Here is an 18,614-nt window from a genome sequence, read left to right as displayed (position 1 = left end):
CAGGGCAGAGGCAGTGCATGGAGCTTTCCTGATTGCACCTGTGGCTAAGAGCCACAGGGACATGCTGGCCCTTGTGGGAGCTGCGCAGAGCCAGGGCAAGCAGGGAGCCTGCCTTAGCCCCCCTGCGTCGCCGACCAGACTTTTAATGGTCCGGTCAGCGGTGCTGACCAGTGCTGCCAGGGTCCCTTTTCGTGGCATTCTGGTTGAAAATCAGATGCCTGGAAACCCTAGATTCATTCCCACTTTTAGACTGTGTCACCAGGTCACAGTATCCCTGTTCATCACCTAGGCCCTCAGCAGCGCCAACTAGGTTTTGGCCTCTCTGTGGCCTTCCCTCCAGCAGCCTGTGATCAGTATGAAAATGCAGAGACTGTCCAAAACAATTATTTATTTATCCTTACTAATCATCACAAACAGAGATGGAAAAGGGTTAACCCTGGCAATTCCTTGCAAGCTTAGGTAGGTCCTGTGACCCAAGAATCTCTTCATGCCAACTGGAAAGGGGGTTATAGGAATCTCCTGGTTCTGATATGTACAATCTGGTTCCCCAAAGAGTGTCATGTGAGGTCTTAAATGAAAGCCGGTATCACACTGGTCATTAATATCACTCTGGAAACTATGTATAGATACTATGCAATGTGATATGTATGTATACTGAAAATATCTCCTTAAAATCTGTATCAAGATATTAGTCATCAGCAAGGGTAAAAAACAGGTCTTCTGTCAGACAAGAGATGTTTTTTCCATCTACCCGTTTACATGTAAATTGAGTATGGTCTCACCTATTATCAGTCTGAACTGAATATAAATGAAAAGACTGTTAAGACTTCCAAGAAAAAAATCGAACTGGAAGACAAGAACACAAGGCTGCCTCACATGAACGGCAGGTGGTGATGAGGTGCCTCACAACCTGGGGTACCCATGAGGAGAATCACAAGTTCCCACTTATCCCCGAAGCCCCAGAATCTGGGGACCATGTGACAGTCTGTTTCTCTGCCAACCCTCTCTCTCTGCCACCCTACAACAGGGTGCTCTTTTTAACAGTTTTCAAGTCCTTTGTTTAAGATCTTCTGTCTGGTCTCCCCTGAAATTTCAAGCTGGAACCTTGTTGATTTGACCTAATTTGATTTTGATTAGATAACTATATTGCTTAATTCTTAATTCAGTCATGTTAAAAGTAGCTTCATTTTAGCAATCTGCCTGCTTGATTTTATTTGTTTCCTTATTGACTTTAATACAATTAATAAAAGCATAGTGAGTCATATTTCTTTCAATAAGTAACATGGGTCAGAACCATTTAGAATCTAGCTGGGTACCAGCTGCACTGACTGGCAGCCCCACAGGTCAGTACCTCTCTCTCCCACTCCGCACCTCTCGTCCGCCTGCAGCCCCACTGATTGGCTCCTCCCTCTAGCGCCATCTGCCTGCTTCGGATCAGCTGTTCCATGGCATGCAGGAGGCGCTGGGGGCAAGGGGGAGGAGCGGGACCTAGAGATGGAAAGAGGCAGGGCAGGGGTGGGAAAAGGTGGGGTGGGGGCTTGGAGGAAGGGGTGGAGCGGGGGGTCAAGCATCCCCCTGGGGTCTGAGTAAGTCAGCACCTATGGACCAGAGGGTCCATTTAGGAGCCTAATTAGCTTGGCTGAGAACACAGCAGAACACAGCAACAACCACCTCTTGCAACTTCTATGTGTTTTGCTTCCAGCAGACTGTAATGATTAAAATGACTAATATCAAATTATTTACTGAACATGTTAAAACAGCCCTCTGGAGACAGATCAATGGATATTATAGATCAGTGGTCCCCAAACTTTTTGTCACTCCCACCCTTAACTGTAATGCAATCTGTCCACAACCTCCTGGGAGCTGGGGCCCGAGGCTGGACCTGAGGGTGGGAGCCAAGGAGCAGAAGTCACAGTCGAGAGTGGGGCCAAAAGCCAGGATTGGGAGCTGTGGCTGGGAGCTGGGCCGTGGTCGGGGCCAGGAGCCAAAGCCAGGGCCTTGGCTTTGGCCAAAGCGGAACTGCGGGCATAGCGGGCTGGGTGATGCTTTCTCCCCACCTGCAATGGCGACTGGCCCAGGCCACCTACACATTCTTCTGTGCCTCCTGGGCGGATGCGCCCCATAGTTTGGGGACCACTGCTATAGATAGAGATCGTATTTAAAATTCAGAATATATCTGCTAATAGACTTGGTTTTGGGTGTGAAAGGAGAAGCCATGACTTCTGTGCTTATAATTTCTATTATTCTTTGTTTCACGTGGGTAAAAGAAATACCCAAAAGTATTACATGAGAACCTTAACAACCTGCATTAATGTGGGGCAGCCCAGGCATGGACTAATGGGGACTAAGGATTAGCAAGTGTACCAGTGTGACCACTGAGAATGATGCCATGCTTCCTATGAGCCAAAAGGGAGCCCAGGTAACCCGTGCCTAGCTCTTGGAACTCTCTCGTCTCCAAGGCAGGGTAATTTATTTCTCCTTCTGCTTTTCTTTCTCCATGACAGGGCTCTTCCTGCTGCTGAGTCTGAAAACATCAGGGAGGCCAAGCTAGGCTCTGGTTGGTGTCATAGTAGATACAGTGAAGCTGCCAGGGATATGGAAAAGGAGCCAGTCAGGTGGCTTTAGAGGATGCTGATGGAGTCCTGCAGACCCTTAAAAAGAATATCATCATTTCTCCTTAATAGCAGCTCTCAAGGCTGCTGTCGCCTCCGCGCTTTCTACAGCTCGGAGCCCAGCTGCAGCTGGGGAAAGAGGAAGTGGTGCTTTATAATTTCCTCCGCACAAGCCCGTTAATGTACAATGCAAGATCATCTTCTGGATTCCTCCTTACCCCTGCAGCAATTACAGCACAGCTGCTCTGGGAGCACTGGGACCCAGATTTTGAATGGTATTTAATCGTTGCTCTGCTCAGTGTCACAAGGTGTAAGTAACTCAGATAGCTAAATCTCATGTTAAAAAGTGATTTAGGCACTTAGGAGCCTAATTTTCATTGAAAGTCAATAGGCTTGAGAGTCTGACTCAGTCTCTCCCAACCAATCCCACTTTCACAAGCACCAGCATCTGGGAGGAGGAAAGATGGCAGGCTCTGTGTTAGGGTTTACCCAGCATCAAGGGCATAGCCAGGGTGTAATGTGGCAACAACACCCTAACATCCCATATGAAGCTTAACATTACCTACACTGGTATCACTCCAGTTGCACAGTAAAACCTCATTGTTCTGTACCTTCTATTGTAGATTTGTCAGTCTGTCTTACTGAAATGTAGATTAATGAGGGTCTGCAGTTTTTTAGACAGGTAATTCTTTGTAAGGGTTCTATAAAACAGGTTTGAGAACAAAGCGATTAAATTTTTAGCCAGTTGTAAATAGCAGCTGTGGGGTAGCAGCTTTACGGTATTGCCGCGGGATCATGGTTTCAGGAAGCGCTATGAGATAACCACTTTTCGGTACATTCTTCTATCCAGGTCTGTGCCTCATGTAGTATGGGTGCAGACTCAGTTTAGAGAGCTTTGTTGTAGTAACAATCTGGCTGTCAAGCATGTACACTTAATGGGCAACTGACTCAGATGCAGCACACTAGGCTGCACATCACAGCATAAAATCTGCCACTAATAATGCTTCTACTGAATTGTTCATCACTGTAGCAACCACACCCAATTCTGTGAGGGAGACACCTTGTACATCCAATTACTAAGTGTCACAGCATAACGAAGGAGTGCCTAGAAGAAACTGAGTCTGTAGATTAGGATAGCCAACCAGGACATTATTCAGCAAATTGTATTCTACAAGGTGAGACATAAAGAACCTTTGCACATCAGTAGAGATTTTACAGACACCAGAAGTTGTAACAACCAAAGTGCATCGCCTACTTTATTTATGGACTAAATACAACAAGCTGCTCTCATCTCCCCCTACTGCCACTACAACAAATCCACATCCAGGAGTGACACTACCTTCTCTTTACTGGCTTTAAGTACAATTCTCTGAGTGAGGTCCCCACCCGTAGCAAGTATTATAGCTGATGATTTTTGGGCAATCTGCTTCTCTCTGGATGCTCCCTATTGCCCCATTTATACTTTGTGTCCTCCTGATCTCATAAATAATTCAAGGACATTGACACTGGTAGTTATTTTGGCCCACATCTTCCATTTGTGGTTTAGATTAAATTTTCTACATCCCGCAACACACGCCTTGAAAAAGACCGTATACGACTAGGCTGACTATCAATGCGCTCTCACCTTCCATTCTTTTTCCATTTTGCAGACAGTCACATCCTAATGGCTGCTGGATTTGGAGGCACCACGTGTCATTTGTGCATCCCTTTGATCTGCACATCACACTGCAGTTTCTGTGCAACACACATCAGGCAGAGTTGTTCCACTCTAGAAAATGGCAGTGTACTTGGGATTTTGCCTAGTGCAGGGAGTCAGAAACTGCACACGTGTGCGCGTGTGCATGCACACACACACACACACGGACGCACACATATAGAGTGGTATTTCAGGTTGTTTGCCTGCAACAAAACAGATTTGCCTATCAGACACATCTCTCCCTGTGACCAGAGGACCAATATGGTATTTTGATTAGTCAAGAAGATTTAGTGCTGACCCACAGCATGGTGACAGCATACTGTTGTTGCTGCCGGCACACTCATGTACAATAGTGAGGGAATGACTAATGCTGATTGCAACTCACAGGATACAGGTATTGCTGTACTTCATGACCTGTGACCGATGCCCGTGCAGTCAGTGGAAAGGCACTCCAGCCCACTTTCATTCTACCTTTTGCCACCTGTGTCCCCACAATAGGCATTTATCTCATTTGCTGGTTACTATATCCTGTGGCACAACCTGATTCAAAGCCGTACTGCACTCTTGCTGACCTGTAACTATATGTGTCTCTTTATTTTACCCCAGATGCTGCATTAGGCAAGTTCTGCACACAACACAGCAAAGATTTCACAGGCTGTAGATTTTTCCAGTTCAGTCTAAGAATTTACACTTCCCTTCATTGTGCTTATTCACTAAAACAACAGCTCATTCCAGATATTTGCAATATGTGTGTCCTGTATGTCACAGAAACACATGGTCATAGTTTATGCCACCTATTCTGAGAAACCTGGACTGCTCTATAATTTTTCCCTCTACGTCAGATCATGCAGAGTTAGAGAGAGATTTTACCAACTGACTATATCACTAATGCTCTGAAGGTACTGATTATACACAAGTTGCTTACACATAAAAATAAGTGAATGCTGCAAAAAAGAATGTTCACAAACATTTGTTCAAATTTATAATCCAGTTCATTTTGATTGTTCTCCCCATCTTTTGTGTTTGCAAATATTTTACCGAACAAGTTTACAGGGATGAACAGTCACATAAGAAGCCAATTTTAAGGGAATTTTGACTTTGTAAACAGGATTATGGAAAGTGACACAGTCCTTGTAGCACTTACGGAGACATGTGTGAGCTTGGAATGAATCTCCAGGCTATCAAGCACATTATTTGCCCAGCTCTACTGTGTTTAATGCCCTGTCTATGCTACCAAAACAATATCATTGTCAGAGGAATATTTAGACTCCATGACCCTTGATAAAACGGTTTCTCAGCCATAGGCTAGAGATGACTGACCCATGGTGAACTGCATCATAAATTACAGACACAAGACACATTCATTATCCCTCACACTCTGAGCATGGGTTACAAGCACCACACCTGAATCTCCAGGAAGAGAGCAGTTTAAAGTATGACCATGAGAGCAGACCACAATAACAAATAAAGACAAAAGTCATCAGCACCAATAAGGAGTATACTGGACCTTCAGCACCTTAGAGTTCATTTTTCCTAACCAGCTTTTAGCTGAAATGCTTTGGAGAATTATAAATGAAAACTCAAAATAAAAAACACTTAAAAATTACGTCTGTATTTTAAATATAGACAGCTTCTTGGACTGTACTGTAACTGTTAGCCATCCACTCCTAAACCTACATTACACTTCTTTTACATTCTTCTAGCTCAGAAGGTCAATGAATATGTTTTATGATGAAATGCTGTATGCTAAGTGTAGCCTATAGAACTAGCTTAGATTTTTTTATATTCAGCAGTACCACAAGCAACCTACAGGTCTGTATTCTGTAAGACATTAGAAGGTTAGCATAAGTATAGCCAAGCACAGTAGGCCTGGGACCCTTGGCATAGATAAATGATGTGACAGTCACCCTTAGGTTTTGGAGAACTAGGAATAGCTTGCTCAATAGCAGGAGTTGGAATATAACGATACCAGACAACCACAGGAATACTGAAGTGATAGTGGGCTTGGTTATTTTAGGATAGAATTGTTGGCAGATGTCTAACCACAAGCTTGCTTGAGCCATAGCCAGCATATATGATAACGAATTAAATTGCATTAATAAGTGAACATATAGGACAAATGCATTTCAATATTATGAGGGTGAGGAAGTTAGATTTGGACATGGAAAGCAGGGCATTAGAATGAATATTCATGATAGTGTTCAGGCCCTGTAATAGGTCAAACCACCATGTGGAGGAGGTTAGCCTTCCATCATTTGACCCTTCAGCTCTACTGTTATCTGCTACCAGCTCTATTATTATCTGCACCAATCCTGGGCATTGGGGAACCTGGACTATTGGACTCACTCAGCATGTCTCTTATCACCAGGTCCTCAAGAAAGGGCATAAGTATAGAAGTCTAAGAGCATATGAAAGGGAATGATACCACAGATGTCCCCAATACCGTATTACTCTTGTCTGTGTACGTGGCTTGGGGCTTTTCTGTCTCTAGTACTGGTTTTAATAAAGATTACCAAGGCTTGGCTTTGCCCTCAATGTGAGTGTCCTTGCCATAGACCCTGAGGCTCCCGCCGAGATACTGGACATGTTGGTTTTAGTTCTGTGTACCTGATTTTGGGATAAGAACCCTCTTATCCCCAGCTCATTAATCAGGATCAACTGGCAATCAATACAATTATTATTAACCATTAAAAAGGATCAGGAAACATATGTTTTGGAAACAACAACATTTTATGCATATACAAAAACCCTCTCTCTATAGAAGCTTTCCCCAGGCTAACTCTGAAGCGGGTGTGGCAGAGGTTAAAAACTAAAACACACGGTTTGTAGGGGGGAAATATCCATAGAAAGGACTTTATGAAACCTCATGGGTAGGGGTTTATGGTGCCCCTTCAGTTGTAAAACTGTTTCATTACGTCTTTTTTCTAAAGTATGCAAAACCTTTGATCATTGGAGCTATAAGATTAAGATTAGTGTACTGTTTTTAATGACAAAAGAAAAATTTCATAATCAGGGTGGGGTGGAAGCATGAAGATTATAAAGGTTGTCCCAACCCCACAATTCTCATTCCTGCTGGATTCTGTTAGTTGTTCTGGGTTTCGTGAGTCAGGTAAGTACGATCTGAATTTATTACACGTTTAAAATCTCTTATATTTATTTGGCATTTTCATTTGGAAATGGGTTGAGCCCATTTTATTGAGGAAAAAGCCCACTGTACCTGTGGGTTAGCAGTTAAGTATAACTTGTTCACTGCTGAGATGTTAGTGGGAACAGAATTATCTCCCCAACAGGAAAAAAAATCAAACAAACCTACATACCTAGTTGATCGTTTCAATATATTAGAGGAGATTTACATTTTCACCTGTTGATAACTGCTTAGTTAACATAATAATTTCTATTTCAAAAACTGTACTTATAATAAGCAATTGTTGTTTATACCAACTGCTTGCCCTCTTCATCCAAAACAGACACCTGCTACCTGGAATGAAATCCATCACTGATTTTTTCCTTCTCTTTAAACATTCAGATGTAGGGTTTTGGTTTTCTTTTCACAGTTATCTTTCAAGAATAGAATCAGAAACATGGAAAATTTACTTGATGATAACCTTTTAAAATATTTCACTCAATATGCATTGATGGAGGGTAGTACCAGCACGCTGTCCATTGGTGGACTAAAAAACCTGCTTCAGAATCAATTTGCACAATATCTGAAGGTAAGTGTAGCCCAAGCAGCATCAATTGTAGTCTCTGTGGAATGGGTGGGAAAATGTAAATATAGGCCCTGATCCTGCAAGGCAGAGCCTTATGACCCCATTGACTAATGATCGTTCTCAAAGGGTCAATATGTAAATCCAACACTTGCCTTACTCACATAGTTGTAAGGAGTTCACATCTTGGCACTATGAAAGAAATACTTTTAATGTATTTTATAAGGTGTTCTGAAGGCAAAGTTGCATCAACTAGATCATACAAAATACCTCCCCCCCCCGCCAGGTCTGTATACTGTATCTTGATTCATCTCAGAAGGTCTTAGACTTTGAGTAGTAGGTAATGTGGTGACTGGTAATTATTCGATTCTGAAAACAGAAGTATCAGAATTCACGTAAGAAGTCTGAAGAAGCTGGTAAATAGTTGAAGTCCCTGCTGTAATGGAAATGGACACAATAATTTTCTGTGATTTTAAGAAAAGTGCCAAGGCAAAAAATTACCACCACCATTTGATCTGCAGAAATGTCCATATGACACCATTTAGGGGTTTCAAGAATAATCAGATTTTGGAAGATTAATCGGAGTTGGGTTTTGACTTCAGTAGGACTCCAAATAGTTTCCTTTGCTGGACTGAACATTTAGATGTTAAATGTGGGTGTGCTGAATCAGAGTTGGTACATTTTGTCAAAGGCCTGAACTCAGTGGAAATTCTAGAATTTTGTGAATAAAAAAAATCCACTGTATTCATTTTGCTACAATTTGTTGGATGGAGAAAAATCTTTTACACGATCCAGTATATGCAATTAAACCTATGGAAAAATCATAAAATACAGAAGTGTTTCCTTATCAAATAGTTATCACAATTTATAGTCATAGTTTATTTAATTGGAAACAAACTTGTAAGTCTGCTAAGGTGCTTTCTTACTAAAACTTTTTTATACCAGTCATAGCCAGTTCAGCTTTGAAGGAAAATAAATCCAGATTTGACAGAGCATTCACATTTCACCTGTGGTATCAATGATTTCTACTTGCAATTTGGATAGTAGATTTTTCTAGCATTTTCATTGTTTGCAGAAATGTACAACTTGTTTGACACTGAAGTATGACACAACATAAAAAAGCAGCTTAAAACACAATCTAAACTAGGTTTATCCCACTTTATACATTTGACTAATTACCAAGAGTGTTTTCAGAAAATTCACTGCACCAGAATGCCATGTGCACTTTCATAATACGGACTGGACTAAAAGGAGTTAATGCTCTTAGCTAGATTTACCACATTTAAACAATTTTGCTAACACAATACAGAGTATTCTAAATACAGGGGGGAACAGCCCTGTCTCAGGGCCTGATCCAAAGCCCAGTGAAGTCAATGCGATTCTTTCAACTGATGTAAGTGGGCTCTGGAATAGACCCTGAGATAGTACTGTGTGGTAGATGTTGACTTTTAAAGGTGATCATTGTAGCTCAGGCTGGTCTACACTACGGGGGAAAATCGATTTTAGATACACAACTTCAGCTACGTGAATAACGTAACTGAAGTCGAATATCTAAAATCGATTTACTCACCCGTCCTCACCGCGCGGGATCAATGTCCACGGCTCGCCATGTCGATTCCGGAACTCCGTTGGGGTTGGTGGAGTTCCGGAATTGATATAAGCGCGCTCAGGGATCGATATATCGCGTCTAGATGAGACGCGATATATCGATCCCCGAGCAATCGATTTTAACCCGCCGATACGGCGGGTAGTCTAGACGTGGCCTCAGTGAGTCTATGCTACTGCTTTCTCATCTGTCTTTCTTTCCCCATCTTTGTGATATAATCCAAACTAAATTTACCTACATCAGAATGAAAGCCTAGTCATAATGAAGCCTTGCTGCAGTGATTTGTTCAAGAACCTCTGTCATGTTCAGTTGCACTGGCTCTTGCACATGGGGACATTTTCATTTCTTGATAGCCTGACTGTGAGAATTTAAACTATTTCTTAGGAATGCTCTTCTATAGTGAAAGGTGAAAGGCACATGATTGCTCACACACTTTTCAGAGATCTGATACATCTTTGATAACAACGTTAGCAGACTGTGGGAACTGCATTTCTTGGTTAGTCAATATAACAATCGCCCTCCCACACACACACATGTACTTACTTGTAGATCCCATAGTAGTAGCAACACCTCCATAGTAACATTAATAGTTAGCATACTTTATGGGCTATGTTTCTTATCAGGAAGTATCTGTGACCATTAATTTTTTTACTTAACTTTTTTAATGATTTTCCTATAAAAACAGGATGCATTCTCTCTCGATAACATAATTAAATCGTTGGACAAAAATAATGATGGGAAAGTCAGCTTTGAAGAATTTCTGTCCATTATAAAACGTATAACTGGCACAGGCCAGTAAGACAGAAGGAGGAGGACCACCACTGGCAAAGGAAGAAAGAAAAAACTTGGCATTCATAACAAGTATATATATATATATATATATATGTATTTACAGATTTACTTATTGTGATAACATTATCAGTAGATAATAAAGATTTTCTTTAGTGTAAAAGGATTGGTCTCCTTGTACTGTATTTCCTATATACTAGGTATCAACACACTCCACTTCCCAGTTATTTTAGAATTAACATTTTTATTTCATGCTACAAAAACATGATGTAAGGAAATGGCCTTTATATAACTCCTGCTTTATGTGGGAGTAGTACTTTGACACATGGGACAGTTTAAATTCATGTTTTTGGAAGGAATATATGGCCATATACATTAAGGTCACTCTATCACTCCCAGCAAAAATAATTCACTACAGTATACTAGTCAATTCAATTTAAGTCAGGACACACATCTCAATATAGTAAAATATCTGAATTAGATATATTTAAGATTCATATGTTAAATACAAACTTACCAATATTCTATTTACTATTTAAAAAAAATATTTTCCTCAATAACATGCATAAAATATACCTAACAAAAATAGCTGTACTTAGGTGAATCAGATAAAAATCTATAAGGAATATCATAACTGTATACATACAAAATGAATTATAGCAAATCTAAGACCAAATATGGACTGCCTATTACAGTAGAACCTCAGAGTTACAAACACCTCAGGAATGGAGGCTGTTTGTAACTCTGAAATGTTCATAACTCTGAACAAAGCATTATGGTTGTTCTTTTAAAAGTTCACAGCTGAACACTGACTTAATACAGCTTTGAAACTTTACTGTGCAGAAGAAAATGTTGCTTTTAATCATCTTAATTTAAATGAAACAAGCACAGAAACAGTTTCCTTACCTTGTCAAATCTTTTTTTTTAACTTCCCTTTATTTTTTTAGTAGTTTATGTTTAAAATAGTACTATACAGTACTGTATTTTTTATTTTTTTTGGTCTCTGCTGCTGCCTGATTGCATACTTCCACTTCAAAAAGAGGTGTGTGGTTGACCGGTCAGTTCGTAACTCTAGTGTTCATAACTTTGAGGTTCTACTGTATCACAAATGTCTCTGTGACCTCTGCACTGATGTCCTATGTTCTAACAGGATATATTCATTAAACCATTCTGACACTAAAGGCTTTGATTCCTTCATCATAAATCAGCTTTTGCATATTCCTGCTATTGACAATATAATAATAAAATATCTTTGATATCCATTTACTTTAACAACTTTAAGTTACAGTTAATAAGCAATTTAAAAAAAACATCATTAGGTTTAGAAAGTCAAGCACTCAAAGTTAGGAAATGTCAGAATTAAGGTTGTTTATGCATCCTTCATTTGCCCTGCTTATGCATATGCATTATGGTACAGCATTTAATTCCATGATTACATTCTATTTATTTTCCACAGGACCCAGAAAAACATCTGATGATGAATTAGATGGATGGTCAGTACTTTACAGTACATGGCTACAAGCAGAGCATCCACCATTCTGTCTGCTGGTATCATGTTCTGCCTTATGACAGACAGTTCAGAAAAAAAAAAAAGGTTCTAAAAATTTACTTCACCGTTTACATTTTTTAAAGTAACATTTTGCTCCTTCCAGGAACCTTTTAGCAAGCAACATTCACCGCAACTATGAGAGACAGACTTGGATTGCAGTTGGGTGGGATGATTTTTGTATTATTATGAAAATACTTTCACCCATACAGCTATATGTAACACCAGTTCCAATTCAAAAGGCAATCTCTTTGCTAAAATGAAACTTCCAAACATCTTTTCTTTAAGGGAGATCTAACACTTTACACTTTAAGGGTCCAATCTTGAAAGGTGCTAAGTGTCTTCAACTCCAATTGAAGAAAGGGGATGTTGAAAGTGCTCAATACTTCATAGGAAACACCAAACATGTTTCTGAATCAGACCCTAAACTGGGAACAACTTACAGTACATGGCTACATAGCTGCAGAGGGCAGATGACATATATTTCTGTTGGTTCAGATCCTAATGCCTGTCAGCCTTACAGAAGGGACATCTTATATTCATTTTTTTAAAATGAATTTGAGGCAGCCCTGAAAAATATTCAGAGTGGGAATACTCTATAGGAAGGGAGATTTCACTCTTTCACAAAAGTGGTAAGACATTTTTCTGGTTTGGCTATACATGCACAATTTCTGAAATTTGTATTTTTGTATTTGTTATAGATACAAATTACAATTTATGCATAGAAATAACACTTAACCTCTTTCAATGAATCAATAGGAGCTGACTTCACAGGAGTGTAGGATTCAATCTCTTAATAAATATTCAGTCATATTCATTTCTCTTTTCAACACAAGCCCAATTAGCCTTGCAGCATCAGTCCTCTCTATTGTCAAATACAGATTTACAGTCATCTTTGGTAGCATGATCAGGTCCACATCAGATGAAGTTACTTTCGCACATTAAAACATTTGCAATTTTTTTTAGATTCTCTTTTTAATCCTTTCAGCGCATAGCCTACACTAGAAAATTCCAGTGTCATAGTAATTGCTATTATTATTATTGCTTCCCTTATTGAGAAGAAAGTAATGAAACACACGGAAACTAAATTAAAAATAAGGTATCCTTGTAAGAACAACGACAGGCCACTAACTTAGGACCTAGAAGACTTGGGTTCAAATCCCTACTCTACCACGGATGTCCTTTGTAACCTTGGGCAAGTCACTTAGTCTCTCTGTACCTCAGTTCCCCATCTATAAAATAGGGATACGAACACTTTCCTACCTCACAGGGGTGTTGAGAGGATAAATTAAAGATTGTGAGATAAAAAGGTACCTAAAATAGACTACTGTGTACACTTCAGTCCTTAAGTAGCTAGTGTTTCTTGGAAAAAAATTATTTTTCACATAGTTTATTTTTGGCCAAATATAAAGTATTTTCATACGCCTTGTTTTTATTTCAATTCTGGCTATGGACCCAACCCTGCAAATACTTCTGTAAATGAGCAACTTTACACATGCAAGTAATGATACTAAACTAAACGGAATTACTTATGTGTATAAGGATTGGGATCTATATTTCTTTTCTTTTTATCTGTGTTATACAATAGGAGAAATGTCTGACTTTGACTGTGTTACTAACACTTCTTATAAGTTATAGAAAAAGCAGGCCACGGGAAGTAAGCATTAAATAGTGTTATAAAAGTGTCACTTCCTCTCAAAGCCCACTTCTGATCCAATGCTTAGGGTTATAAAAAATGCTTACATTTTACTTATTCCAAAAGGTCAGGAGCACTTCATACCATATGTAATATCAAAAATATCATGGAAAATAAAGTTTTAAAAATAAAATCAGCATCTTCAAGCAGGGCCGGCTCCAGGCACCAGCTAAAGAAGCAGGTGCTTGAGGCGGCCAATACCAAGAGGCTGCACTCCGGCCACTATTGGGGCAGCATGTTCGGGTCTTCAGCAGCAATTTGGTGCTGGGTCCTTCAGTCCCTCTCAGAGTGAAGGACCTGCCGCCGAATTGCGGAGTGGCGTGATCGCGCTGCTGTGGCTTTTTTTTTTTTTGCCACTTTTAGCGGCAGAAAACCTGGAGCCAGCCCTGTCTTCAAGGCTAGTAATGAAGGAGGCATTTTTACAAAAGTTATCTTTAAAGCATCAGCAGATAAAAGGCTGAGACCACAATGCAAGAGCGCATCAGAAAAGATTACAACCCACTTTAATATTGTGGAGAAAGAGGGGGAATAAAAATAAAATGCCTTTGACCATTTGGATCAAATACTGCCCTAATACCCTGTGTAAACACGTTTACTACAAAGGGCTGCAAGGAACGTACAAAGAACCGAGTGTAGATTTTGTCCCTAAATGTATTATTTGCAGTATAAAATTCTTCCACAGAATAGTAATACAATTTGGCGCATTACTTTTTCAAAGTGTTGTACAAACACTAACTATATTAATCCTCACCACAGCCAGGCAAGGTCAGTAGGTATTATCATTCCAATTTTACAGGTCAGAAAAAACTGAGGCAAAAAGATTAAAGGCCTTACCGTGGAACACATGCAGCAAGTTATCAACACAGCTGGAATTAGACAGAATGAGTTTCTGGGCCTGACCAGCCCTCATTCATCTACCCCACATTCCCTTTGTAAAATCAAATCTATATTAAGCAGAGCTGGGCACAAGCTGCAAAATCTGGATATGGAATTCTAACATGCATGGTATGGTTGATACAGCACTGGGTCAGGAGTCAGGAGAGCTGGGTTCTATGCCCAGTTCTGCCACTGATGAATTGGGTAACCTTGAACAAGTCACTTCACCTCTCTGTGCTACTTCTACCCCCACCTACAGATGAAACTTACCCATCTGTGAAAAGTGCTTGGAGTTCCACAGATTAAAAGAACTATTAATTATTATTTTGTGACATTCAGATAAAAGATTTTAGTTCAAGACTATTCCTAGTGCTAAAGCAAGGATGGATAAATGCATAAATGCTAATAACTGTTAACAGGAAACTCAGACATGCCCACTTTAATTTAAATCCCCTAGACACATTTTATAATGCTTTTCACCATGTGGGCAGGAAAAATGGTACAATTTTGTTTAAAACAAACTTTGTAGTTAAACTTTACAACGTGCAAGTCACCAAAAATACTCATAAACCAGTGTTTTGTATGCAGAAACTATCTAATGGTTTCTCGGCACTGAAATATCAACTGCACACTATGGTTCCAGTTCTGCAACACCTACAGATTAGCTTAACTCCTGTGGGTAGCCCCTCTCACTACCCAGGGAGCTCAGCAGGAGTACTCATATGCATAAAGTTACTCCTGGGTGTGTTGGCAGGATCAATGCCAAGTAATGCTTTTGTAATCACTCTGAACCATGGAACAAGATGAAATAGATGAATAATAGTTGAACTGATATAGATCAACAACACAGTAGGAAACTCCCTCATAGCTTAAGTATGTATTAATTACTCTTCAAACAAGTCAAGTCACAATATTTATCTCTTCAGCTTTAGAATTAAAAGCAAAAATCTCAAAAAGAAAATCTTCACAGTGCTAAAAACTTTTGATCAAAACAAGCAGCAGAGAATCCTGTGGCACCTTATAGACTAACAGACGTTTTGGAGCGTGAGCTTTCATGGGTGAATACCCACTGCGTCTGACTAAGTGAGTATTCACCCACGAAAGCTCACGCTCCAAAACGTCTGTTAGTCTATAAGATGCCACAGGACTCTCTGCTGCTTTTACAGATCCAGACTAACACGGCTACCCCTCTGATACTTGATCAAAACAGTTTCTGTGCATTCTATTACAGCAATATCACTTGGGCCATTATAGTTGAAAGGATACAGTCAGTTAATAGTGTTGCCAATTCTCGCGACTTTATCATGATTCTTGTGATATTTTGCTGTTTTTCCTAGCTGCAGCTCCTTGAATCAGGTGACTGTGTGAAAATCTTAGCTTTTATTTTTTGTTTTTATTTAAATAAGTTTCTAGCCTTCATGGTTGCAGAGAAAAGCTGTAAACAGGCTCTTACAAGCTCAAATCCCAGAAGGCAAATAAAAAAACCCCAAAATTTATTAATTGTTTTTAAGAATTTCATGAGTGTTAAGCGAATCTTGTGATTCCTGGGGTTCAGCTCATGATTTTTGAACACTTGAGGCTGGCAATACTACAGGTAGTAAATTAAAAAGAGTTACAAGAAATTCCAAGTTCCACACCTGCCCCTGAAAATCCTAGCCTATCGGCATGGTTCAGCAATCACATGGTCCTAATTTTCTATTAAAAAAAACACAAAAACAAGCAAAACCCAACTGTTACTGGACCCGTGTTTCTCCACCCCCATTCTCCAGGAGCAACTTCCAGAGGAGGAGTAGCCAACACAAGGAAGAGGAGTACAGTAAGTGCTCTTCTGTTTCAAGCCTTACTGAGCTGCTGAGCGTGCTACCATGGGAGTGACACAGTGTTTCCTCATCAGCTCTCACGGTGCATGAAATCATCTCTGTGGCCTCAATAATTCACAAACTTTACTAACCTGATCCCCCTTAAATTATTTCTGTACATTACTATAAACAATATCCAAATATTTTAATACAATGCAGGCTTTGCTAAACTGAAACCTTTACGGTTACAGGTATTAATATGTAAGATGTCCAGTTGAAACAACTGGAGGTTCACTTTGCCTCACTCAGAGTTCAGATGTGAAATATCAGCATTCCTGCTATACAGATTAAGATTCAGAAACATGCTTTGCAGAGTAGCTTTTATGCACATCACACACAAACTGTTTAAACTCCATTAATCTTTTGTGACTTTCAGATTTTACATTTATTCCATTATTTTCTCCATTTAAATTGTACTTGAATGAATGTCTTGCTTCTCCTTTAATGCAATCAAAATGCAGCAGATCACCCAATGATTCATGATGTTTCCATACAACAGCAATATATTGTCATAGATATGAGCTTCAATTCACTTCTCAACACATTTTCCCTTTTGTATGGGGTCAGCGGTGCCCACAAGTCTTCGTTACTCCTTCAGGTCCATGACAGGGGTTCATAGGTCTTGGAGTTCCAGTCCATTTCTCTTCAATCTTCTCTTAACAGTCTCTCCATCATAGCTTCTGTCTTCCACATCCTTTCTTGCTGAACTCTTCCTCCCATGCTTTCTTTGTAAACCATTCTTCTTCCATTCGTATCACTTGTCCACCCACTTCAAATGTGCACTTTCCAGCCTATTTATTACTGGGAGTCCCATGTTCATCTTCCCCCTAATTTCTTCCATGCACACTCTGTATGCCCTCCATTTGCCAGCCATTCTCAATATATTACTTGCTACTACCTGTACCTTAGAATCATAGAAAATCTTTTTTCTTCCATATGCAAAAGACCCAACCATTTCTAAACCACAGAGCAGGCAAGGAAAAACACATGCAGCATATACGGTACTTTTCCTTTCAGTCTGTTACTTAAGTGAGGTCCTACAGTACTCCTTCTATCTTTTTCCTGTCACCCATGCACATTGGGCTCTTCTTTTCAATTCTGCAGATAGCACTTAAGGGTATGTCTACACTCCAATAAGACACTTGCAGTTGGTCTGTGCCAGCTGACTCGGGCTAACTGGCTGTTTAATTGTGGAATAGACGTTTGGACCTGGGCTGCAGTGAGAGCTCTGGGATCCTCCCCCTTAGCGGGGTCCTAGAGCCTGGGCTTGGGCTCGTCGGAATCACAATTAAACTGCTCCATAGCTCAAGACCCATGAAGCCAGGTGCATGTTTTTAACTGCAGTTTAGACATACCTTCAGTACTTCCCAAGTACTCAGATTCTTTCTTCTGAAGCTTCAATCAACTGCTCTTTTTCCACTCTCTCCACTTTCAAAACTTCAAGTTTCTTTGTGTTTATCTTCAAACCATGGTCATCAACACAGATGCCCACTTGCTATTGTTCTAACATTTAGTACTAGTATTGCACTTTAACAGAGAAAATTGCTGTTAGAGTTGAAGTATGGATTTGAACAGGCTAAAAAATATTGTACTGAGGATACAGCAAAACTGTCTCCAAAAAGCAACAATAAATACACAAACTGATTGCTATTACACTGTAATAAACAGTAGTTCTCTGTAATCATTGATAAAAAAAATATATAGCATGTAAACTAGAGGCTGGAAATGAGCCCATGCTGACAAGTTTAAATCCTGATACAGATCCAGACCAAAATTAACTCAAAGTGTGGGACATTCAGATATGAGGTATTGGTTCAAGTCCATCGTTAGTGAGGACTAAGGGATGTTCAGAGGATACAAATAATCTATAGCACTTCAATGGCATGTTACGAAGATCATCTACTTAACAAGAAAAGAAACATAGCAACATCACGATAAGTAAAATGAGATTACTGACAAGAACATTTTGAGGGGGTTAAATGTCACCTTCAACAAGGTTTAGTAGGTGAGACTTCGGAAAGGGAATACATTGTAAAGGCATAATAGGAAGAAATTCTGCTGATGCCCCCTTCCCAAGGACAAACATTCAACACATCCTAAGATCACAGTCTTCCCTGTAGCCCGGCCCTTCTGCATCTAAACTTCCCACCCCCCAAACAGGCGTAAGATAACCTTGATAATATTCAGGGTTTCAAGAATACATTGACTTATGAAATTCATCATTCAT

The 18,614-nt window shown here is 39.9% G+C and overlaps 2 protein-coding genes across 7 annotated transcripts in view; one reads left to right on the top strand and one right to left on the bottom strand.

Annotated features, from left to right (window-relative positions):
• The window catches only part of CTPS2 (CTP synthase 2), a 177,107-nt gene that overhangs the window by 93,012 nt on the left and 65,481 nt on the right, over positions 1 to 18,614 (bottom strand). The window lies entirely within an intron of this gene.
• Positions 7,890 to 10,440, top strand: S100G (S100 calcium binding protein G). Its single transcript, XM_075060357.1, has 2 exons — positions 7,890 to 8,021; positions 10,307 to 10,440. The coding sequence occupies exons 1-2, from the start codon at positions 7,890 to 7,892 to the stop codon at positions 10,418 to 10,420; spliced, it is 246 nt and encodes an 81-aa protein (XP_074916458.1). The 3' UTR covers positions 10,421 to 10,440.

Source organism: Chelonoidis abingdonii, chromosome 1 (assembly GCF_003597395.2).
Source record: "Chelonoidis abingdonii isolate Lonesome George chromosome 1, CheloAbing_2.0, whole genome shotgun sequence".
Classification (NCBI taxonomy): domain Eukaryota; kingdom Metazoa; phylum Chordata; order Testudines; family Testudinidae; genus Chelonoidis; species Chelonoidis abingdonii.
Note: the sequence above shows the minus strand (reverse complement) of the source record. Positions and strands in the feature narration are given on the sequence as shown.